Source organism: Pseudorca crassidens, chromosome 18, assembly GCF_039906515.1.
Source record: "Pseudorca crassidens isolate mPseCra1 chromosome 18, mPseCra1.hap1, whole genome shotgun sequence".
Taxonomy (NCBI): Eukaryota; Metazoa; Chordata; class Mammalia; order Artiodactyla; family Delphinidae; genus Pseudorca; species Pseudorca crassidens.
The window spans coordinates 61,357,982-61,383,994 of record NC_090313.1 but is presented as its reverse complement, the minus strand read 5'-3'; the positions used below and the strand labels follow the sequence as shown (position 1 = coordinate 61,383,994).

Genomic DNA, 26,013 nt, shown 5'->3' with positions numbered 1-26,013 from the left:
AGCTGCACGCCCAGAGGAAAATACTTTCCAACTGCTGCATCGCAGGAGACCAAAACAGAAAATCAAATGACCACCGGAGGACTACAAACCTCAACATGAGAAAAACCTCTCCAACAGGCACCAGTGTTTTTTTTTTTTTTTTCCGTTTTGCATTTGATGGGGTCTCGAAATCACCCGCCGCCTGCGAGACTCCAGTCTCGCGGAGGAAAGGCGGCACCTGTCACTTCGCTCAGCGACCCGAGCCCCACCCGCCCGACACCTGTCAAGCTGGAGCCGAGACCCCTCCCGGCCGCCCTCTCCTCGCTCCCGAACCCAGACTCCTGTCAGCCTCCTCCGGTCGCTCCGCGGCGGTGGGGCACCGGGAGAGTCCCTACTCCTGCCGGGACCCGGTCCCCGGCGGAGACGCGCCCCCGCCTAGACGCCGCGGCGCCCGCCGACGCACCCTCCGGGCGCCCTTCCTGCGCGCCGCCGGCGGCGGCGGCGGCTCGGCTCGCTCACCTGGCCAGAGGCAGGTCCTCGGGGCCGCTATCCTGCTCGGGGTCCTCCTCAGGAGGAGGCGGCGGGGGAGGCGGCGGGGGCTCCGCGGCGGCAGCGGCGGCTGCTGCTCTACGGGGGGTTTTGGGCGGCATGACGCCCTCGCAGGGCAGGCGCCGGCGGCCGCTGGAGGAGGGCCGGGGAGGGAGGACGCGCGCACGTCGAGCACGCCCCGTCCTCTGCCGACTCCCGTTACAAAAATAATTTGAACGTCCCCTGAGAAAAACCGGACGAGCCCTCCCCCGCCCGGCAACCGAGCGCCGCGTCCAACCGCGGGAAAACGTCACTTCCGCCAGCGGCGTCACGTCCGCGAGGCTCCCGGGCCCGCCGGCGTCGGGAGGGCACCGGGGTGCCGGGCGATGCGCGGGGCGGGGGCGCGGTCGGGAGGGGAGCCCTGGCCTGAGCCCAGGCGCCCGCCCAGAGGCAGGCGCAGCCGCCTGAACCTGTCTCTTCCCGAAACTCGCCCTTCCAGGCGTGGGTTCCGGTAACGGGACGCTACCCAGCCTGGTGGGCGAGCGCAGGCCCCATCACTATCTGCGGGTGGATCCGGAGCTACGGCGGAGGCCCCGCCGGGAGTATCTGGCGAGCGCACCCGGGGCGGGCACGCCCCTCTGCTCCGTGGGCGGTGCCCTCCTTCTCGCCCGCAGTCCTACCGCCCAATCCGTTAAGCGAAGTCGTCCGAAACAAAAACAAAAACTTCTGGAACACCTCTCAGGAGCTGAATTTTGCCAACCCTTAGGAGAGACCAAGTATGGGACAGTGACTGGCCTTTTAGAGTTCTTTTGGGGAAGGGGTTGGGCAAAGAACTGATGACAGGGTGCTAAATGATTTAACAGGGGTGTAAAATCAGGAAGCACCCTCGAAATGTATAAGGGACAGCTTCAGAGGAGCAGTGGCATTTGAGTAGAAGTTTGCCCGACGGACCTAACATTTAAGGAGGACTTTGTGTACAAGGGACTGTTCTGGCCACTTTACATAATTGTCCTACTTAATACTCAGAAACAACCCTTTAAAATGAGTCGTAGTCCTATTACACTTTCCAGCTGGGAAAACAGGCTCGGAGGAGTTAATTTAACCAATATTACAGAGCTGATGGGTGATGTTAGGTGAGCCGACGCGTGTTGTGAAAGAATTGACCGAAATATTAACAGGGGAAGAAAAGTTAGTTTTTATTCTCTTTCCTAGGGAGGAAAGGGGCCAAAAGCATAGAGTGGCGTTGGCCCTGAAGGGTGGGCGTTTGAGTCTTTTACTGAGTCTTAAAGGGCAAGATGCAAGAAAGAGGGGATGGGTTGATACCTATTCTGGTCCGCAGTTGTCACCAGGCTGGCTGTGCTTCTATAGGATGTGTTTTTTCTGAGAATAGACTTGTTGTCTTCAGTAATTTTCCAGTCCTTGGGTGTCTGAAAGAGACTTGATAGTGGCCCTTGACAGACGTTACTTTATTTTGAACAATGTTAAATGGGTTTACAGGTGGTAGAGGATTTGAACCCAGGTATATTTGACTCCACTTATCCATTACATCGTGTTAAAGAAAACACCAAGAGAGGGAAACGGCATGTGCAAAGGCACAAAGACATCAGAGAAGAGCTTGCTGGAACTACCACCATCAAGCATTGGCTTAGAAACTGTCTCTTGTCTCTTGGTACTTGCTTATAATAATAGATTGCCTAGTTTGAGCACATGTTTTTCTCTCATTGGCAGATGCTGTGGGTTGCCGGTTCAGAGCCTCTCAACTGAGGTGCTGTGAATAAAATACAGCTGTGCTCCGGTGTGAACCCCCCCCCCCCATCCTTGGAACAGCTGAGCAAGGCTGAGGCAGCAGCCCCAGGCAAGTCGTAGCTCTTGGGTTTATCCCTGTGTGTCGTACAATGGATTATCACTTTCTGTGTATGCTATGGTATATGCCAGAATGTGAAAAAGGGGTGGCAATCATTGGCCTGCTCAACAGCTGGTTCTGCCTAAGTTCAGAAACCCTCTCTCGGGGACTAAAATTTATCTGGTGGTAGGGTCCATGCCCAGGCCCGGCTACAGAGAGCACATACCATCACAGTGGTAATTCCACTCACCTTGCCCAGGATTAGGGTAGTCAGGAGCACAGGATCCAGTTTTGGTCTTTGCAGGATCAAAGAGAGGCTGCTGGGAGCCTGCTGAAAAGAGATACAAGGATGACATAGTTCTTCTACCCCTTAACTATTTGGAGGATGTGACACTTGCAGTTGCTGCAGCCATTGTGACTTAAGACAAGCTGACCTGAGGATGAGGCAGAAATACTAAGGATGGCACAGTAGGAAAATCAGAAAATCTGGGTCCTTGGTGACATAACTGAGCCTCTGATTTGACTAACCCTGCAGCTGACCTTAACAGAGCTGGGGTTTTCAGTTGTTTCCACCAAAAAGCATCATAACTGATAATATTGCTCCAGTGAACCCCTTCAGGATAGACAGCCATCACTGAGGTTGCCCTTAGTACCTAGCACGGTGTTGGGCACACAGTAACTGCTTGTTTGCTAAAACTGGGGAGGGAAGGAAAGCAGAGGAAAGTTCTAGGAACTGAAGTAAACTCTCTTCATATATAGATATGACTTGCTTTGTTAAACCCAACTTATCGACACCTGGGTTTACTATAATTATGATAGCTCAAGAGAGATTTCTCAATTTATAAAAGGATGTGTATTTTTACCATGGATTACTTTAACTATGTTCCCTACTATAAAGTCCTCATACCAAACTCAGAGGGAACTGAGTCAATCAACATCCTTATATTCCCCCACAGCTTTCTGTTGCACCACCAAAGAAGTGTTAGAAATTCTGCAGATTCTTCAAAGAAGTTTCCCCTGATCTTCCTCTACCTGCATAGTACTTGTAAGATTACTGTAAGACAGAAAAAAAAAGTCTTTCTTAGATTTTATACCTGGAGATAGAACTCTCTTCAGTATGAGGCCCCTTCAATGATATCAGAATTTTTTTTTTAGTCTCCCCTAGTCTAAGAAGTCTTCCTTCGACTTTTTTTGTAAGCTACCACACTGTTTCCGTTTCTTTCCCATCTAGCTTCTTGAAAGGGTAGTCCCCATTTGTGCTCTCACTCTCCCAACTCCTCAGCCTGCCTCTCTTTGACTGTCACCACCAGCACTCCACTGAAACCACTCTTTCAAAGGTCACCAGTGTCCTAATTGTCAACTCATGGCTTCTTTTAGGTCCTCGACCTACTTGACCTTTCTTGTAGTTAACACAGTTAACCACTTCCTCTTTCTTAAAACTTCCCTAGTCTTCCACAAATCCATGATCTCCTTGTTCACCCCCTCTCTTCTGTTACTTCATAAGCTCCTCCACTAGTTCTCCCAGCAGTGCTATTCAAAGTGTGGTCCTTGGACCAGTGCCAGTCTGTAAACTGCTCGTGTTTAGTCCACAAGGAGATAAGTACAGAGGTTAAGAGTAAATGCTTAGCAGCATTTATAGGAGTTTCACATTTAAGCAATATCCAAGCATGTGATCATTGGACACCCCTCATTAAACGGAGTATAGAGTGGTTCAGATGTTCTCCAACCCGCGTGGTGAGTTGCAGGTCAGTGGCATGATTGTGTCCTTGTCATGTGCCGTAGGACCACATTAGTGAAGGAGTGAAATTTTTAAGGTTAGTTTGTCAACTGTAACCCAAAAGTGAATACAAATCTTGAAAATGTAAATATTTATTTACTTTTATAACTTGTTATTTTTACAGTCATTTTAATTTTTAATCAAGCCTGTTTTTTGAAATTCATAGCCAAACTTGGGAAGTAAAATTTGTGTCATTTGTTTTTAACCCTAAATTGTAGGTGGTGAAATAAGCCTCACTGTCCTGTTTCATCAAGAAAAGACACATCAGTAGTGGGTTAGTAATAGTAGTAGTAAACCAAATAATAACCAGAGAAGTGATTCCAAGAGTTAAAGATCTGAGTGTTTGTACGAATTTTACTCAGAAATAATCCTTCATCTACTGAGCTCACAGCCATAACTCATAGTAAAGTACTAAAATCATGAACTGACTAATGAAGCAATAAAGCCATCAAATTTCAATGGCATTTACATATAAAATATAAAGAAACTAACTATGAATGTGATAAAACATTTTGAATTTTTATTTTCCATGAAAATAAACACACATAGGGAATTCATGGATCCAGAATCTATTTCTTTCATTGAAAGATAATTTAAATGTAACTATAACTTAATAGGATAAGTCTTTGGAATGGGCTACTGATGAAGAATTGAAGATGAATTTTGAAAATAAAGCATCGTTTGCTTCATTTGAGATAAAAATTAAAAGTGAATATCTGAGCTTGCTGAAATAGTTTCAAAATCTCTTCTTGCAGGGAATTCCCTGGCGGTCCAGTGGTTAGGACTTGGCACTCTCACTGCTGGGGCCCGGGTTCAATCCCTGGTCGGGGAACTAAGATCCCGCAAGCCGCATGGCCAAAATAAATAAAGAAATAAATAAATGAAATAAAATCTCTTCTTCCATTCCCTTAAACATACCTTTGAGAGACTGATTTCTCTGCTATTAGTGTTCTCAAATACAACATAGAAACAGTTTAGATATACATTACCTCCTGCTAGTGGCATTGTCAGCAATCCAACCTAGATTAGAGGATTTAACAAGCAAGAAGCACATTCATTTGTCATGTTAAAAACTTTAAATATTGACAAACTTAAAATATTAAATACTCTCATAGTATTTAATATGAGAAATTGCCAATTCAGTACCAACCTTTTGTTTAGTTGTTATGACCATGGAATGATAGGAAATTAAGGATGTATTAGCAATTCTCTATATTAATCACCTACGTGTACACTTTCAGTGAACCAAGTGCAGTTTCTGTACCTTTTTCTTTTATTCTATGTTATTTTTTGTTTTAATTCTGTTTTTTGAAATGTAATTTTTGTCTGTTTAAAATACTTAAAGCGTGAGCTTGTGTTTGGTATGCCTTTTTTGTTTTCATTTGATTTTTCTAGTACTTTTCAAAATGTTATTTTCCGAAAGTTTATTTTTCATGAAAAATTGGAAATTAAAAGAAAGGAAAGTTCATTCCTTCACAGATAGTGTAAGATAGCACTGGCCTAGGAGATCTTCAACTCTCTTCTCTTCTTGCTCTATTTCATTTCCATGATTTAAATCACCTCCCATATGTGTGTTCTTAGATTCTTTCTGGTTTCAGGAAACAGAGACCTACTCAATTTACCTGAATTATTCAGGGTTTATGATTAGTTTAGGGGAAAAAAGTGAAAAAGACAAAAAAAAAAAAAGAGTCCCTGCTGCTGCATTCATGTATCTTGTCATCCATCCAACAGCAGGCAATGTGAATGTTGTTATTCTTCATCTCTTTGTACTGTTCTCCTGCCACAATGACCTACTCTCCATGCCATCAGTTCACACTCATGAGGAGAGAGCATATGATTGATTTCCCTACTAAACTGTAATTTATACTAGCAGGATCAGACAACATAATTTGCGGGGCCCAGTGGAAATGAAAATGCAGAGCCTCTTGTTCAAAAATTATTGAGACTTTAAAGATGGTGACAGCAGAACACTAAACCAAGCACAAGGCCCGTCTAACATGCAGTGTTATAGAACTGCATGGCTCACGTGCCTATAAAGCCAGGTCTGTCTGTGAGGGTAGATCTATGTCTGTTCTGCTAACTAGGGTGCCCCCATGCCCGGCATGTACCCACCACACTGAATAGTCAGTTGGGCTTGATACCAAAGGGTAGCTACTTTAGTACTATACTATTATATTAGTTTCCCCACCTTCCCTGCCCACTCCCCTTTGTTTTCACTCCCGTTTCTCTCAAATTGCCTTCACGCTCTATTTTCTAGAGAACCCAAGCTAAAAGATGCGGCATCAGGAGTGTCCTGCAGACAATCGGGATGGGATATTGGAGTTGAGTTCCTCACTGATTTTGTGGTGATAAAGACCCAGGGCATGGTAAGTGGGACCATACAGTGATATCATAATTACTAAGCTTCCCACCTGTGGCCCATTGGGGTGCAGTGCACACAGACAGTGGGACGCTGGAACGTGTGATAGCTGTGGTGCTTGAACAGTATGGGGATAATAGGATAGAATGGATTCTGTTGATGGAATTGTAAACCTTGCAAAGGAAAATGATACCTCAGGGCAGCCAACTGTCACCTTAAAGCACCCTGAGCAAGTGAGAGGGCCTCTCCTGGCAGTGTTTTAAAAGACTGATTTCCTATAGCCTAAAGCAAACTATACTAAGAATCAGGCCTGGGACCTGATTATAAGGGCAGCAGAGCTGAAAAAGCAACTAAATGCATAGACTTGAAGGGTCTCCTATGTCCACATTTAGTCCCTGAAAGGAAAAAGAGAGCTAAGACCTAGGAATGGGACATTTGAGTGGGTGACCCTGAGAATACTGAATCCCCCAATTCTCCCCTGTGGGACACTGGAAAAAATTTAGCAACTGGCTCTCAGGAGGGGGATGCAGGGAAGGGCCATATTTGTAGCATTCGCTAATTTCTTTTGAATAAACACTCACAACTTAATCAATTTCAAACTACCAACATAATGTCTCTAAGCAGAGTTGAGAAGAGATGCACACAATTGGCTCCTGAGAGTTGATAGGAGCCAGCTCGAACCCACCAGTGCCCTGAACCCTCTGGCTGGTAGAAACATCATCTCTTCTCTTGCCTGTAAATCATGCAGTGACTCCTGAAGCAAGTGGCTCTCCAAAGGGACTTGCAGCCATTTGCCAGTGTAACTATGCCCTGGAAAAAAAGAAATGCCCAGAGTCTTCAAGAACTGTTAGATACAGCATCTGAGCTAACACGATACCGTCCTGATTCTCCAGTTAGAATCGGGACCAATGGAATTTTGGCTCAACTCCAACTTATAGTAGGTCCAGTAGGTCTATGAACACATTCTGTGGTTAAGTCACTGAATGTATAATTAGGACAGATAACTCTTAACAAGTGGCAAAATCCTCACATTGGTTCCCTGACCTGTGGAGTACTAGCCATTATTTAGGATGGGCCACGTAGAGGTCCCTGAAACTGGCACTTATACCCCCAAGCCAGGAGAGTAATTTAGAAGGAGGACAGTATCTTAGAAAGAATTGTGAAGACTTACATCACTCTCAAAGATTTAAAGGATGGAGAGTTGATGATTTCCATTATATCCTCATTCAACCAATTCTTCTGTCTGACCCCTGCAAAAGTGGGATCATGGCAGATGACAGTAGGCTACCATAAACTTGACCAGTTGATAGCCCCATTAGAAGTTGCCATGCTTCATGTGGTGTCTTCACTAGAGCAGATCAACATGGACTTTGGCATTTGGTATAGAGGTATTACTTGGTAAATGTGATTTTCCTGAGTTCCATCAGTAGGAAGAATCAAAACCACTTTGCCTTTGTATAGAAAGGATAGGAGTACACATTTACCTTCTAGCCTCAGAGCTCTTTTAACTCTGTCCTCTGTCCTGGTGAGCATGAAAGGGCAAGTAATCTAGATCAATGCCTCTTAAGCTATCTGTGGTGAAGGACCGTTTGTTTGTTTGTTTTCAATATGCTTGAAGTAGTACTTTTGGAAATTGCTGAACTTACCCGGTACATAACTTACTGCACATGCTAATCACCACATGAGTTTGACAGTAACGAAGATGATCTGTACCCTGTTCAATAAGATGAGTCTTCTGATCATGTTCTTGGAGGTCACAGCCATGTCAAATTGCTATAAAAGACTCTAAACCTAGATTTTCAAATTTCTCAATTTATCTCACCATGAGCCAGTAACCAAGAGTTTACCATCCAGCACCAGTCTGTAGACTGCACTTTGAATAGCACAGTCTAAATGGCCTAGTAAAACACATGCATGTTGCAGAACACAAGATAGACTCTAAGGTAATCCAAGAGCTTGCCACATCAATGAAGTTTTTAGGATTCCAATGTTCTGGGAATGCTAGGAATATCACCTTTAATGTAAAGAACAAGTTGTTGCACCTCTCACCTCTTACCATTAAGAGAAAGACTCATCACTTTACGGACCTCTTTGGAGTTCGAGGGCGGCATATACTGTCTCTGGGAATATAACTACAACCCATTTATCAGATGACTTATAATTGCTAGTGGGTGCCCAGAGACATCTCTAGATCAGGTCCAGGCTGCAGTGCAAGATGCCCTGCTACTTGAGCTGTATAATCTAGCAGATCCAGTGGGATGAGAGGTATTTGTGGTATGTGAATAAGTGATGTATAGTGTCTCTGGAAAGCCCTAGTATCAATTATAGCCCTAAGTTTCTGGAGCAAGGCAATGTCTTCTACAACAGAGAATTACTATTTGAAAAATCAGCTGTTTTTGCTCCTGGGCCCAAATGCAGACTGAGTGCAGACTGAATGGGAGACCAAATGCCTAAGCAGTAGGAATAGCTCATGAGCTTATTATGATCCACTGAATTATAAGGTCTGGCAGGCACAGCATCAATCTGTGGTACAATGGATATGCTACATTCAGGATCAGGCCCAAGCAGAGACCAACAAGGCATGAGTAAGTTATGTGAACAGATAATCCTAACTCTTATATCTCAAACCTCTCCCTCAGTGCAGTCCTTTGGCCTAAGGGGGCTCTCTAAGACCAACTGATGGAGGAGGAAAGATCTTGGACCTAGTTTACATGCACTGCTTAATGCCCCAAAGTACAGTGATGATGAGAAATCCTCCCTTGGGCAGACTTGTGAGCAGTACACCTGATTACTTCTTAAGAGGAAGAAGTGGCCTGAAATGCGGATCTACATGAACTTCTGGGCAGAGATGAATGGCTTGGCTACTTGGTCAGAACCTGGAAAAAAATGATTAGAATGTTAGGGACAGTTTGGTCTGGAAAGCAGAATATGGATGGATCCAAGGGAGTGAGGATAAGGTGTTTATATCTTTGTGTCTCATGTTAATTTTCACCCGAGAGCATCTATCACAGAAGAGGTTCTCAGGCACCAGGTGAACAAGATGACTGGTCTTGTGGCATCAGCTAGCAAAAAGATCCCATGATAGAGAGGTCATGGTGGCAAGGATGAAAGTCTTGCATGGGTCCAAAAATATGGACTCCTCACCAATTCTGATCTAGCTAGAATTCCCAACTTGCTATTTGCAGAGACCAAAACCGAGCCATTGATACGGCATTACTCTTTGAGAAGACCAGTCAGCCACTTGTTGGCAGATTGATTACATTGGACCCGTTCTACCTTAAGAGGAGGCAGTGATTCATCCTTATCAGACTAGTACCTAATCTGGTTATGAATTTGCCTTCCTTGCCCTCAGTGCCTCTGCCAGCACCACGACTCAAGAATTTATGGAATCCTGATATATTGACATGATTTCTCTCACAAAAATGGCTCAGATCAAAGGATCCATTTTATGACAAAAGAAGAGAAACAATGAACACACGACCACAGGACCCTATGGTCTTGCTGTGTGACTCATCTGTATTAGTTAGATCTTGTTGCATAACAAAACACTCCAGACTTAGTGCATGGTTGGGCACTGCCCTACAAAATACAATATAAGCAACAAACCAACAGCTAATATATGGTGCTGTGGCCCCCAACAACTAAAATATAAAGGTGCAAGAAATCAAGAGTGGAGATAGAATTAGCCCCTTGTAGTGGATGGATGCTGTTAGTGCTTTGCTTAAATCTACTGGCACACTCATCCCCCAGCTAACGTGAGTGTTGACTGAGAATTGTCCTCAACCAAACAGGAGTTGCCTCATCTATGAAATCTATACTCCCCGACCCCCAACAAACCTTAGCCAGTGATTGACTGACATGAGGGTACAAAAGGGTAGAGGAGAGACAGATGAAGATTATCATCCTTGGTGTTATCTTTATCAGCAGGGGGTTTAGCTTGACTCAACCTTCTTGCCGTAAGTCTTTTCAGAGATTGTGGCTGGACACCATCTTGAATAGGACTCTGTGACAAAATGGACTTGTTCCTTCCCCCTTAGGAAAGAAGCGAGGGCATGAGCTTCTCACAAAAACTGATGCCCTTCTTATAGTATGGGGGTGAATATAATGGGAAGGCATGAATGAAAATGAGTGGTGCAAGAGATGTATTTTATCAAACACTGCTTATGTACTCGGATGCTCTTGTGCTTGCTTCAGCAACACTTATACTAAAGTCAGATGCTCTTGGCCTCACTGGCTGCAGGGCCATTAGCCACTTGTTTTGTCCCAGGCAACACTGGCAACCAACTCCTGTGGCGTATACTGCTATGGCAACAGACTTCACATGAGCACAACCTAACGGTGGCTCACCTTATACCCAAACGATATATCTCCCATCTCCTATCCTGGAGTTTTTCTTTTGGCAGTGAGGCATGAGATGCTGCAGGACCAGGCAGTACCTACACATGCACAACCCAGAAATGTGGGAGATTTAATGTCTGAGAAGAAAAAGTTTGACAAGGGGATATAGCAGGTAAATTCTTTATCTTCTTCTTCCCAGAACTTTGTTCTGAGATTAGAGTCATTTACATTGTCTTTCGAAAGATGCTCTCATAAGACTGAGCAATTAGTTGTATATAATACCTACTGACGTCAAGTTCATAGAAGGAGCAATGAAGTGCATATACATGTAGGAAAAGGTCTCAAAGGATGAACAACAATGTACAGACAGAGGTTATTTCTCTTCATTCACTTTATTATTATTATTATTTTTATTGGGGTATACTTGTTTTACAATGTTGTGTTAGTTTCTACTGTACAGGAGTTCCCTGTGCTATACAGCAGGTTCTCATTAGTTATGTATTTTATTTTATTTTTTAATTTAATTTTATTTATTTTTTTATACAGCAGGTTCTTATTAGCTATCCATTTTATACGTATTAGTGTATATATGTCAATCCCAATCTCCCAATTCATCCTACCCACCCCTTTCCCCCCTTGCTATCCATACGTTTGTTCTCTACATCTGTGTCTCTATTTCTGCCTTGTAAACCAGTTCATCTGTACCATTTTTCTAGATTCCACATATATGTGTTGATATACGATACTTGTTTTTCTCTTTCTGACTTACTTCACTCTGTATGAGAGTCTCTAAGTCCATCCATGTCTCTACAAATGACCCAGTTTTGTTCCTTTTTATGGCTGAGCAATATTCCATTGTATACATGTAACACATCTTCTTTATCCATTCGTCTGTTGATGGACATTTATGTTGCTTCCATGACCTGGCTATTGTAAATAGTGTTGCAATGAACATTGGGGTGCATGTGTCTTTTTGAATTATGGTTTTCTCTAGGTATATGCCCAGTGGTGGGATTGCTGGGTCATGTGGTAATTCTATTTTTAGTTTCTTAAAGAACTTCCGTACTGTTCTCCATAGTCACTATATCAATTTACATTCCCACCAACAGTGCAAGAGGGTTCCCTTTTCTCTACACCCTCTCCAGCATTTATTGTTTGCAGATTTTCTGATGATGCCCATTCTAACATGTGAGGTGATACCTCATTGTAGTTTTGATTTGCATTTCTCTAATAATTAGTGATGTTGAGCAGCTTTTCACATGCCCCTTGACCATCTGTATGTCTTCTTTGGAGAAATGTCTATTTAGATCTTCCACCCATTTTTTGATTGTGTTGGGTTTTTTTTGATATTGAGCTGCATGAGCTATTTGTATATTTTGGAGATTAATCCTTTGTCCGCTGATTTGTTTGCAAATATCTTCTCCCATTCTTATGGTTGTCTTTTTGTCTTGTTTGTGGTTTCCTTTGCTGTGCAAAAGCTTTTAAGTTTCATTAGGTTCCATTTGGTTTTTTTGTTTTTATTTCCATGACTCTAGGAGGTGGGTCAAAAAGGATCTTGCTGTGATTTATGTCAAAGAGTGTTCTTCTTATGTTTTCCTCTAAGGGTTTTATAGTGTCTAGTCTTACATTTAGGTCTTTAATCCATTTTGAGTTTATTTTTGTGTATGATGTTAGGGAGTGTTCTAATTTCATTCTTTGACATGTTGCCGTCCAGTTTTCCCAGCACCACTTACTGAAGAGACTGTCTTTTCTCCATTGTATATCCTTGCCTCCATTGTCATAGATTAGTTGACCATAGGTGTGTGGGTTTATCTCTGGGCTTTCTATCCTCATTCACTTTATTTTTATACAGTAAGTTTAGATTTGTACAATTCCATGTATTGTGTTTTATAATAAGAAAAAACTATAGTTTTTAATTTAAAAATATATACGATCACCATTGTGAGATTCTTACATTATATGTAAAGTTTTATAATATGAGTTCATCAGAGTTGCATATTATAATCACTAGAGCAACCAATCTCCAAAAAATGAAAAAAAGGCATAACTAAAAAACAAATATACTCTAATTAAAAAGTAGCAAATGTCAGGCTGGATAAAAAAGGAAGATATGGTGATATGCTTTTTACAAGAGATTTACTTTAAATATGAAGACACAACTAGGTTGAAGTGATGGACATAAACATGCCATGAAAACTTTAATCATAAGAAAGTTAGAGTGCCTATTTTAATATAAAAGAAAGTGGACTTCAGAACAAGGAGTTTTACCAGAGATGAGAAGGACATTTCATATTGATAAAAGGATCACTCAAGAAGATACAACAGTTTTAAATATGCATATGTCAAATATAGCTTCAAATTCATGATGCAAGAATTGACAAAACTAAAGGGAGTAGTAGACAAATCCTTAATTATAGTTAGCGATAATAGTACTTCTTTCACAGGAATTGATAAAACAAGTACACAAAAATAATTGAGAATTTTCCAGAGTTTTTGTATTGATCTCTAATTTCAATCTGCTAAGCTCAAAAAACATACTCTGTCTGATTTCAGTCATTTGAGATTTATTCACTCTTGTTTTATGGCCCAACCTGTGGTCTATCTTGGTGAATGTTCTATGTGCCTTTGAAAAGATGTATATTCTGCAGTTGTTGACTGTAATAGTCTGTAAATATCAGTTAGGTTAATTTTTATATACAGTGTGATGTAGGAGTTACGGTCCATTTTTTTCCATATAAATACTCAGTCATTTCAGTACTATTTGTGAAAATCTTTATGAACAGAATATATAAAGAACTCCTCTAACTCAATAATAAAAAGACAAACAACCCAATTTTTTAAATGGGCAAAATACATGAAAAGACATTTCCCAAAGAAAGATATATGAGTGGCCAGTAGCACATGGAGAAATGTTTAGTATCATTAGACATTAGGGAAATGCAAATTAAAACCACAATGACATACTCTACAACAAATAAAGTGCCTAAAATTAAAAAGATGGCAACACCAAATGATGGTATGGATGTTTAGCAACCAAAACTCTCATTCAATTTATGGTGGGAGAATGTAGTACACACGCTCTTAAGATGGCCCTCTTTGATCCCTGACCCTTAGTATTCATGCCCTATGTGCTCCCCTCCCCTTGAATATGGTGGAACTTGTAATAGAATATGGCAATAGAATGTGGCAAAGGAGATGGGATGTACGTGATTAAATGTATTTGATTACATGATTACATTTTATAAGATTGTACCACTCATCTTGCTGGGGTCTCTTGCTCCTTTGCTGGCTTTGAGGAAGCAGCTGGCCATTTAAGGAACCCCACATGGTAAGGAACTACAAGTAGCCTCTAGAAGCTGAGGGCAACCTCCAGCCAACAGCCAGCAAGAAATTAGAGCCCTCGGTGATACATCCAAAAGGACGTGAATTCTGCTGACAACCACAGGAATCTGGAAGCAGATCCTTTCCCAGGTGAGCCTCCATATGAGAAAGCAGTCTTGTTCAACACCGTGATTTCAGCCTTGCAAAGGATAAGCTAAGTTGTTCCTGACTCACGGAAACAGGGAGATAATAAATGTGTGTTGCTTTAGGCTGTTAAGTTTGTAGCAATATTATTAAGCAACAATAGATAACTAATACAGACTATAAAATGGTACAACCACTTTGGGAGATGGTTTGACAATTTCTTAAAACATTAAACATACACCAACCATGTGACCCAGATATTCCATACTCAAGAGAAACATTAGTCGGGAGTTCCCTGGTGGTCCAGTGGTTAGGACTTGGTGCTTTCACTGCCGGGGCCTGGGTTCAATCGCTGGTCAGGGAACTAAGATCCTGAAAGCCGCACGGTGTGGCCAACAAAAAAAAATCCTGAGAAACATAAGTCCACAAAAAAGACCCATACATAAATATTCATAACAACTTCATTCATAACAGCCAAAAACCAGAAAAAAAAATTCCATCCATACAAGAGTAGATAAAGAAATTGTGGTATATTTATACAATATAATGAATTCTACTCAGCAATAAAATGGAATAAACTTTTGATAGACACAGAACATGAATGAATCTCAAAAACATTATGCTAAGCTAAAGAAACCAGACACAAAAGAGGTACAAACTGTATGATTCCATTTATGTGAAGTCCTAGAACAGGCAAACCTAATCTATGGTGAAAGAAATTGAACCAGTAGCTGCCTCTGGGGATTCAAGGGCAGGCATTGACTTGAAAAGGACACGAGATAACCTTCTGCAGTGATGAACGTGCTCCCTAGCTTGATGGATTACGCAGGTGTATGCATTTGTCAAAACATTTTAAACTGTACACATAAGAGCTGTGCTTATCACTATATGTAAATTGTACTTTAATTTGAAAAAAATAAAAAACAAAGGACAATGGAAATACCTGTTTGGTAAATGTTAGTGCATATGTCTCAAGCCAAATTATCCCAAGATGCTTGTAAAGATAAAGAGAAAAGCATAGACCATTTGCCATGTGGAGTCTGTAAGAACATAGGGTTCCAGAGGAAAAGGCACCTCTGATTGGTTCTGCTGTCTCAGTTGATCTTTGTGCCTGGAGCTTCATGGACTCAATCCACCCAGAGAAGATTGTTCCACCCAATGAATGCTGTGAACTCTATAGCCCATATTTAATCAATAAGTAGTCACAATATGACCTATACACAAACAAGGCTACTGAAATAACTTTATCATCCTTATCATGTGGTTACTTCAAACAAGATCTGACTTTCACCCATTAGCAGAGATAATACTTAATTCAAAATAATATTTGTTGTGGCGCTGTGCCCAGCAATGTATGGAGATTAAATTATCAAAAGACCTAGGAGTGAAAAACTGTCAAGGACATCAAAAACAAGAAAAGTCTGAAAATCTGGCATCGTCTAAGGAGCCTAAGGAGAAATAACAACTAAATGTAATTTCATATCCTGGATGGGATCTTGGAACAGGAGGACATTCGGTTAAAAACCAAGGAAGTCTAGAGACTTCCCTAGCAGTCCAGTGGTTAAGACCTTGTCCTTCCAATGAAGGGGGTGCAGGTTCGATCCCGGGTCAGGGAGTAAGATCCCACATGCTGTGCAGCGTGGTGAAAAGATTAAAACAACAACAACAACCAAGGAAGCCTAAATAAAATATGGACTTTATTAATAATCAGAAAATATTGGTTCATTAATTGTAGGAAATGTCCTATACTAATGTAAGATGTTAATAATAAGAGAAATTGTGTGTAAGGGTGAGAAGATATATGGGATATCTCTGTACTATTTTCTCAATTTTTCTGTAAGTATAAAACTGCACTAAAAAATAAAATCTATTTTTTACAAAAAAGACCATGAGAACAAGCTTTTATATCACGGTAGGTAGGATCTGGGAAACAAGCACTGTAAGAGACTTATCCCATACAAAAGACTAGAGGACAGGTTTAAATCATAGGGTCAGAAGGAAAGGGGCAGCACGCCAGGAACAGAACAGTGGTTTAAATCTGTTACTGTCTCTACAAAGTTCCTTTCCTCCAAATTGTTACTTCACTTGTAGCCAGCTTCAACCAACCTCTCCTCTGGCAGGTGCTACTGTTTCTGTTTTCACCCCCTGGCAATCTGGACATGAGACATCTACAAGTTCCCCCAAACAAATTACTGGCATAAAAATATTAACAAGAAATGTAGTTATTTTTGATGATTTTGTAGGGAAAATGGAGAAGACATTTATGTTGAACACATTTTTTCAACAATTTTTAAATCCCCTTTAAACTGGAGATTTATAAGGATGTTACTGGGACAATGGGGGAAATTTTAATATATACAGAATATTAGATATTGTATTGCATCAAGTTTAAGTTCCTGAGTAGGATAATTATATTGTGGTCACACAGGAGAATGGCCTTGTTCTTAGGAGACACATACTGAAGTATTTAGTGGTGAAGTTTCATGATGTCTACCTACAATTTTCAAATGGTCAGAAAAGTATACATGTATATATATATATATATATATACTTAAATTTTTCTATATACTTTTTATCTGCTTATCTATATACAAAATGTGAATACACACACATCTATAAAAATGTACTCCTTCTCTGTCTCTATACACGTAATGGGTATACCAGTGTTCATTGTACTATTTTTGCAACTTTTCTAAAAGTTTGGTATTTTTCAAAATAAAACATTTGTGGGAATCTCCTTCAATATAGCTGTTCTCCAAAACGCACAATTGGCTCCCCACTACCAGGGATCTCTCTTGAATACTCTTTCCCCAGTCCTGCCCCATCTTTGATGGCTCTGGAGCTTTATACAAGATTTCTTTTTCCCTCCCACTGTCAGTAGATCTCTGAGGTAAATGACCAAGAGACTCTGATAGGTACGCATAAGTAAACAGAGTTTGACGTAATTACTAAACTTCAAGTCAGGATACCTGGGTTTACCTTTGCTGCCCATTTAAGTCCTTCTCTCCTTTTTCTCCTCTTCTGGAACACTTTTTTCCAGTAAGCCTGACTTCTTCATGTTGAACTATCTGTTCAGAAATTCCAAAATAGCACCCTTCACCCCCATGTGCCTTCTACACCTGTATACTTTGTTCCCCTTGTTATCTCCACCACAAAATGGTACCCCACATGGTGCAGTTTTTACCGTTTACAAAGCTCTTTCATGTATATTGACTCAGTTCTCTCAATAATTCAGTGGTATGTAGTTTATTAAACCCTTTTTACGATTGATTTGAACCTTAAGTTTGAAGAGGTTGTCCAAGGTCACACATCTACTAAATGGCAAAGCCAGAAATTCAACCTGGATTGTGATTTCAAATCTAACATTCTCTTTTTCTCACCTCAGATAAAATTCCAATTTCAGTGGTCTAGGGTAAAGTCTCCTTCCTGAATATGCTAGAAAAACAGGAAATCCCATGAAGTCAGTATGAATATCTTAATGAAAACAAAAGAGATGTTGGGTATTCATCTATTTTCTCTTCTTTCTTCTTCCTCTTGATTCTTTCTTCCTTCTCTTCCAGTTAGAAAGAGGATCCTTTCACAATGCCTCTCCTACTTCCTTTTTTCTTCCCCCAAACACCTTTTATTCTTTTGCTAGTTCAATGGAGGCCCACATCCCACTCAGATCTGCTTCTCAACAGCAAAACGAGGTTAGGGGATGCTATTAATAAAAGTAATGGATTCATTTTTAGCTCACAAAACCAGCTGTGTTAGAAATAGTAACCTTATTTTCCTCTAAATTATTTTCTATTTGGAGCCCCTACCCTCTAAGTGGCAAAAATTTAAACTTAGTCAATATACACCCAAGAGATATATCTAATTTCTGGGGTGCACGTGGAGCGTCAGAGCATTGGGAGTTGTGACATCTGGTCCTTGACTGTTTGTTATCACCTTGGCTTCTATTTAGCCATCCATCATCTCGTTTCATATTTGTTTACTGGACACACAGGCAACATTGCCACAATCCCATTTAAAAGGCCCGTGCAGGTTTGACAACTATCCTTTCAACTTCTCTACAGACTCTGGGGTACAAAAAACTCATTCCATTGCCAAGCTGAGTCACAGAAACTGTGGGGTGCTACCTAAAACCCCATACACTCCTGTGGCACTCTCAGGCCACAGAACCATCCAACTGCTTCCAGGCTACACTGTGACACATGGGACTCTGTAAGCTGTCTCAGACTCATACCCACCACACAGTCCTTCGGTCTCTGAGATCTTGGGTTTCCTTGGACCTCTTTCCAAGAACACGTCTAGATTACCTCTCCTCTTGGTTCCCACAAACTTACCTGGTGTTTCTATCATTTCACTCCTCCCCACTGGGGCAAGATCAGTCCCCTCTTCAGTGACCCACAGGGCAAGTTCTCCTTTGTTCCACTGCCATCTGGATTTTCCCTTTCCTCTCAACCCAGAAGATCTTTGATCTGAAGTCAGGAAGCTTTTCTCTGATTCATTATATTCTTTTACATAATTGCTTATGCTCTGAGTCCTCCTCACAGGGTTTATGAAGATTCAATGAGATATCTAAAAAAGTGTTAGTCAAAAATGAGTTAAGGGGGCTTCCCTGGTGGCGCAGTGGTTGAGAGTCTGCCTGCCAATGCAGGGGACACAGGTTCGTGCCCCGGTCCGCGAAGATCCCACATGCCGCGGAGCGGCTGGGCCCATGAGCCATGGCCGCTGGGCCTGCGCGTCCAGAGCCTGTGCTCCGCAACAGAAGAGGCCACAACTGTGAGAGGCCCGCGTACCGCAAAAAAAAATTTTTTTTTAATGAGTTCAGGGACATACCTGGTGGTCCAGTGGTTTAAAAAAAATGAGTTAAATTTGGCCATAATAGAATGTTTAAGTCACAAGGACTTTTTAATCCAGAGAAGTTTGTGAAAATAATTTTCCATTAAAAATATAATTTCTGAATCTGTCATCTTTCACTTATGAATGGAAACTTTTATCTTCACAGTTAACATGGCTTTTATTTCAACTAGCTAGAGTACAGGTTTACCTTCTTGTTACAGCCTTCCTTTTCCTTTGTCATAGGACATGAAATATAATTATAGAATGTACAATTTTGTAATAACTTGTTCTAAGGGTTAGTTCATTTTCTTTCCCTTTTCAATTTAATTTCTCTTTCTGAAAACAACTGAGAAAATTTGTTAAGCCCTTTTTATGCACAAATATGGGGAGAGTATAATGTAGAAGACCCATAAACTCTCTTCTCAAGCAGCTTGTGATGTTTTTAGGAAACAAAATCTAGACATAAATGAAAAGTTAAAGGGCAAGATAAGGATGTGAGTGCAAAATGTGCTGTTAGAAAATTATTCCAAGTTGTCTGAGTTTTTATTAGGATCTCTAGGAAACTAGAATTTTGAGAAATTTGTGGTTCTTAAAGAAGGATTATATTATTTTTTGATTGACATTATTTTCTAACAGAATGAGGCCAATTAACAGATCTCACTAAATAAAGAAATAAGGAGGAAAAATATTTTTGTAGAATTCAAGAAACCAGAGTTCTAAACCTACCTTTGCCCTTTGTATACTGTGTAAAAGCTGTGTGTGTGTGTGTGTGTGTGTGTGTGTGTGTGTGTGTGTCCACTTTTGCCTTGGTATTTTGGGTGGACCAGAGGGAAAAAGAGAGAGACTCAGAAGAATGAACTAGAGGAGAAGCCAGTCACCCACTCCTGCAGCTGTCTAATATCTGAATGTCACATGGAAGGAAAAAATTCATAGCTGTCACAAATGTGACGGAACTATTGAAAGTGCATGAACTTACAGCACTACACCTGTACTCACCAGCTGGTGAAGCCTACAACAGTAACTTCCATATTTATTTTTGTTAATTTATTCATCCAGTAAATATTTACCAAGCCCCTACCACGTGGGTACTCAGGATCCAGCGGGGAGCCTTTATAGACTGAGATTCTGCCCTCATGAATCTTACAAGCTGATTGGGAGGAAGACATTAAAAATTACTCAGCTTTATAATTACAGAGTATGAAGGAATGGGATGTAGAGCTATAAAGGAGCTCATCTGCTCTGGGGACTCAAGGACAGCTTCCCTAAGGAAGTGACATTTGAACTGAGCTCTGAAAGATGAGTGGGAATCAATAAATCGAAGAATCAAAGAGAATGGCATGTGGAGAGGCCTCAAAGCAGGAGGGAGCATGGCATTTGAGGAACTAAAAGAAAATTAGAGCACATCACAGGTAGAAGGTGGCATGGGATAGGATCAGAGAGGTCGAAAAGGGCGTACAGGGCCTTGCAGGCCACACTGTGGGAGACAGGAAAGGATTTTAAATAAAGGAAGGACACAGTCGATTTCCTGACTGCTGTGTGGAGAGTTGAAAAGAGGAAAAGAATGGACACGAGGAGACCATTTAGGAAGCCATTTCATTACTGCCTGTTGTGATAAGACCATCCTCCTGTTCTTTCATCTGGATCTCCAAGCCCAAGTTCTAAATAATAGAGGAGAAGCCCTTCAGGAGATCCGTCTGTCACCAGGTCAGTCCTTGTGCTCATTGGCAGCCAGTCTTTCAGGACAATGAAGTCCCCTGGTGCACCCAAACCTCTGATGAACTGTGTGGGGCAAGAGTTCTGCATACCGATTGCAGGAAACACAGTGCCTAAGACAGAATGGCTAGAAGTAAGAGAGACAGGGATCTCTGCCTGTGGAGAGACCATTTGATAGAGACAGAGCTAAGCCTCCTCTGGGCTAATGGCGCCAGGCTGCATTCACTCACTCCTGGATGTTAGGTTTGGGGGATAGAATCCTTAGAGATGGAGGGGTAGGGATGTCAGTCTTGAGTACTTGAGAGCTGGATAAAGGAAACTTGAACTGATGTCAAACTTTCGCTCCAGCTGGTTTTATTGCCTGGTTCAATTGGGGGAGCTGCTGTCACTGTTGTGGCTGGGATCCCTGAATTACTCTTTTTATTTTTTCATTAATAATTTTTAGATTTATTACATGATGAAACGATAATATTTTGGATACAGTGACTAAATAAATACATTATTCAAACTAGTTCTACCCATCCCTTTCACTCTTTTAAATGTAGCATGAATTACTCTTGAAATTAGTCACATAGTAAAGTTTGTGCCAATCTCTTTTGGGGTCCAGGAAATGAACGTTATAGAATTGCAGTGAATGGAACCATGGACTGTTTACCAGCTCTGGTGGATCACTGAACTCCTAAAAACCCTATGTAAAGGGCTCTATCAGGGACTCTAGTTATGTTCATAGGAAGCCAACCGTCTTCATTTCACTCCAACAAAAGGCTGATTGTCTGTGAGACTTTGGTCACAGCTGTAGGATCCAGGGCCACCTGTTAGCTAAATAAAGGAATCTGGGAGTATCAAACTGCCCAGGACTCTACATAAGGTTTGGCCGTTGGCAGATGTGCCAGGAAACCTTGCATCAGAACTGTGGGGCCTGTGGACAAGTCCTTTCTTTGGGCCAACATGGAATTTTTCCAGCATGTACACTAGTTAGGTATATGATTAGCTTCTGCATAATTTTACCCAGGAGAAACCTAGGAGTTGGCAGATAGCATAAGTCCTAGGAAGAAATAGGAGCTGGCAGCATGGAAGGCAGGTATCGTAGACAGAGGCAAGTAGCAAGTTCAGTCTGTTGTCCAAGAAGCAGAAAAGATAGGTACTACAGAATGCTCTGCTCAGAGGTCGAGGTCAATACTTGATGCAAAGCTACTCCACTTCTCCACAGCCCACCTTCTAGGTTCAACTGAATTAAGCACCTTAACACCAGGCATTTTGAAAAATAAAGTAGATCTATTAGTGGGTATTTGGATAAAACCCAAAATCTAGACAAGAGATCAACACCTTTCTAACATCCCACTTGTTACTTTGTTACTAGGGGCTCCATCAGATTTAAAACTAAGAAGGAGGAGTGGAATAGACAGGCAATGAATGCTTATTTCCAATATCCTTCTCTGGACTCCTTCAGGGGTTCTTTAAGTATCCCTTAATATGTACCATATTTGACTCAGCTTCTATACCTATGTATTTATATGGCCCTTCATTCAGCTATCCCATAAGGCAGTGCTAAATTTTAAGATTCTCTCTAATTGCTTTTTGTGACAAATGTCTAGCCTGCACATTTTTTAAAATTAATTAATTAATTTATTTTTGGCTGCGTTGGGTCTTCACTGCTGTGCGTGGGCTTTCTCTAGCTGCAGCGAGCAGGGGCTACTCTTTGTTGTGTTGCAGCGGCTTCTCTTGTTGTGCAGCCGGGCTCTAGGCGCGTAGGCTTCAGTAGTTGTGGCTTGTGGGCTCAGTAGTTGTGGCTCGCGGGCTCTAGAGCGTGAGTTCAGTAGTTGTGGTGCACGAGCTCAGTTGCTCCGCGGCAGGTGGGATCCTTCCAGACCAGGGTCGAACCCATGTCCCCTGCATTGGCAGGCGGATTCCTAACCACTGTGCCGCCAGGGAAGTCCTAGCCTGCAAATTTTTAATTAGAGGCTAGAGGAAGATAAAGGACCTTTAAATTTTCCCTTCCACAAAGACCATAGATTGACTTGCAGCTATATGCCTTCTGATTTCAATGACTGTCTGGACAAATAGCATAAATAAGTACATGTACTATAGTAGGAGACACTTACCAAGTCTATATTTATGAGTTTAATTTTTAGATTACACATCTGTTATTTAAAATAAATCTTAGTAGAATTAAAATAATACCATACATTCTTTTGTTTTTGAATTTGATAAAATTTAGCCAAATTTTCCTAATCTTCAAAGCTATATGACAAACTGTTTATAAAATTTATATGGAAATGAAAAGGGCCAAGATTTGTTCAGACACTTTCGAAGAAGGCAAAGGTGGAAAGACTTGATCTACTAGGTGTTAAAGTTTACAAAGCTAAAATAATTTAAGCAGTGTGGTATTGGCACAGGAATAAATAAAAAGACCAATGGGGGCTTCCCTGGTGGCAGAGTGGTTGGGAGTCCGCCTGCTGATGCAGGGGACACGGGTTCATGCCCCGGTCCGGGAAGATCCCACATGCCGCGGAGCGGCTGGGCCCGTGAGCCATGGCCGCTGGGCCTGCGCGTCTGGAGCCTGTGCTCTGCGACGGAAGAGGCCACAACAGTGAGAGGCCTGCGTACCGCAAAAAAAAAAAAAAAAAAAAAGACTAATGGAACAGAATAGAGAGCCTAGAAACAGATCCAAACATGTATGGATATTTGATATGTGACAGAGGTGGGACTGCTGAGCAATGAGGGAGGGAGGTGTGTGTGTGTGTGTGTGTGAGAGAGAGAGAGAGAGAGAGAAAGAGAGAGAGACTAACTGACTTTTAAAAGCAATGTTTATAGAATAAATTATATGATATTAAAGATTTGCTTCAAAAATAATCTAAAGGAGGAAGGAAAAGAAGGTAAGACATGACCACATGTTTCATGATAGCTTAAAATGAATATTTAGCTTATGAAGGTCTATTATATTGGTTTCTCTCTTTTTCATATGTTTGAAATTTTTTACAATCAAAACTTAAATAAGGAGATGATCTGAATGGCAGGGTGAGGAGTTCTACAGACCTGCTCTCCAGTGAAACAACCATAAATGGTGAAAATTATTTTTAAAAAACATTTAAAATCTGTAAATTGTCCTAAAGTCATACAGCAAATGAAATGTTTACTCAAGAAAATCTACTACATCTCAGTAAGAACTGTCAGTCTATGGCACTTGAGCCACAACCCATTCCCCTCTTCTCCCCTCTCTAGTTCAGTAAAAAGAAAACTCCACTCTGAGCAGCTGTGGCCAACGAATTGGAGCTCCCATTCTCCCAATTCCCAACTGAAGCAGGATTCAACTATATACTATCTACAAGACATTTTTGATTCAAGATACAAATAGGTTGAAAGGAAAAATATGGAAAAAGATATATAAACAACCATAAGAAAGCCGGTGTGGCTATATTAGTATTAGGCAAAAGAGGCTTTAAAGTTATTTACTATTGATAAAAAGAAGAATTTTGTAATGACTAAAGTATCAATATTAGGAAGATATAATGATTATAAACACATATGCTTCTAACAACAGAGCCCCAAAATGCATGAAGCAAAACCCAACAGAATTGAAGGGAGAAATAGTCAATTCAACAATAATAGTTGGAGAGTTTAATACGCCCCTTTCAATAAGGATAGAATAGCTAGATAGAAGATCAGCATGAAAATAGAAGACTTGAAGAACTCTATAAACCAACTAGTCTTAACCAGACATCTGTAGAACAACTCTACCCAACAAAAACAGAATGCACTTCATTCATTCTTCTCAAGTACACATGGAACATTCTCCAGGACAGACCATATGCTAGGCCTTAAATCAAACTCAATAAATTTAAAATGACTGACATCACACAAAGTATGTTCTCCAAGCACAACTGAATGAAAATAGAAATCAATATAGAAAGAAATTTGGGATACTAAAAATTATGTGAAAATTAAACAGCATACTCCTATATCACCAGTAAAAGAAGAAATCACGGGGACTTCCGGGAAGATGGCGGAAGAGTAAGACGCGGAGATCACGTTCCTCCCCACAGATACACCAGAAATACATCTACGCATGGAACAACTCCTACAGAGCATCTACTGAACGCTGGCAGAAGACCTCAGACCTCCCAAAAGGCAAGAAACCCCCCACGTACCTGGGTAGGGCAAAAGAAAAAACTAAACAGAGACAAAAGGATAGGGACGGGTCCTGCACCAGCGGGAGAGAGCTGTGAAGGAGGAAAAGTGTCCACACACTAGGAAGCCCCTTCGCGGGTGGAGGCTTCGGGAGGCGGAGTGGGGGAGCTTGGGAGCCGCGGAGGAGAGCACAGCAACAGGGGTGCGGAGGACAAAGCGGACAGATTCCAGCGCAGAGGATCGGGCCGACCGGCACTCACCAGCCGAGAGGCTTGTCTGCTCGCCCGCCGGGGCGGGCGGGACTGGGAGCTGAGGCTCCGGCTTTTGTCGGAGCGCCGGGAGAGGACTGAGGTTGGCGGCGTGAACACAGCCTGCAGGGCGTTAGTGCACCGCGGCTGGCCGGGAGAGAGTCCGGGGAGAAGTCTGGAACTGCCGAAGAGGCAAGAGACTTTTACGTCCCTCTTTGTTTCCTGGTGCACGAGGAGAGGGGATTAAGAACGCTGCTTGAGAGAGCTCCAGGGACGGGCGCGAGCCGCGGCTAAAAGTGCGGAGCCCAGAGACAGACATGAGACGCTAGGGCCGCTGCTGCCGCCACCGGGAGGCCTGTGTGCGAACACAGGTCACTAGCCACACGCCCTTCCGGGGAGCCTGTGCAGCCCGCCACTGCCAGGGTCCCGGGATCCAGGGACAACTCCCCCGGGAGAACGCACAGGCGCGCCTCAGGCTGCAACGACTCGCCGGCCTCTGCCGCCGCAGGCCCGCCCCACACTCCGTGCCCCTCCCTACCCCCGGGCCTGAGTGAGCCAGAGCCTCCGAATCAGCGGCTCCTTTAACCCCGTCCTGTCTGAGCAAAGAACAGACGCCCTCCGGCGACCTACACGCACAGGCGGGGCTAAATCCAAAGCTGAGCCCCTGGGAGCTGTGAGAACAAAGAAGAGAAAGGGAAATCTCTCCCAGCAGCATCAGAAGCAGCGGATTAAAGCTCCACAATCAACTGGATGTACCCTGCATCTGTGGAATACCTGAATAGACAACCAATCATCCCAAATTAAGGAG

General features: G+C 42.1%; 1 protein-coding gene and 2 long non-coding RNA genes across 8 annotated transcripts in view; 2 read left to right on the top strand and 1 right to left on the bottom strand.

Annotated features, from left to right (window-relative positions):
• Positions 1-816, bottom strand: part of RB1 (RB transcriptional corepressor 1) — a 134,942-nt gene extending 134,126 nt beyond the window's left edge. For 4 of the 6 annotated variants that reach the window (XR_010937029.1, XM_067713657.1, XM_067713658.1 and 1 more), the window contains exon 1: positions 499-815. Coding sequence is in view for 5 of the 6 variants with exons in the window: in XM_067713657.1 (XP_067569758.1) it covers positions 499-629 (131 nt within the window). In the remaining variant the exon portion in view is untranslated. Of the gene's footprint in view, positions 1-498 lie in introns of all 6 variants that reach the window. The other 2 variants (XM_067713655.1, XM_067713654.1) reach the window with 1 other exon arrangement.
• The window catches only part of LOC137211325 (uncharacterized), a 126,297-nt gene continuing 101,032 nt past the window's right edge, over positions 749-26,013 (top strand). Inside the window, exons 1-5 of the long non-coding RNA XR_010937030.1 lie at positions 749-1,283; positions 2,236-2,362; positions 6,385-6,493; positions 10,890-10,996; positions 14,121-14,295. This is a non-coding gene — a long non-coding RNA (uncharacterized lncRNA). The remainder of the gene's footprint in view (positions 1,284-2,235; positions 2,363-6,384; positions 6,494-10,889; positions 10,997-14,120; positions 14,296-26,013) is intronic.
• LOC137211326 (uncharacterized) lies at positions 2,622-5,044 on the top strand. Its single transcript, XR_010937031.1, has 3 exons — positions 2,622-3,395; positions 4,346-4,401; positions 4,883-5,044. It is a non-coding gene; the product is annotated as an uncharacterized lncRNA (long non-coding RNA).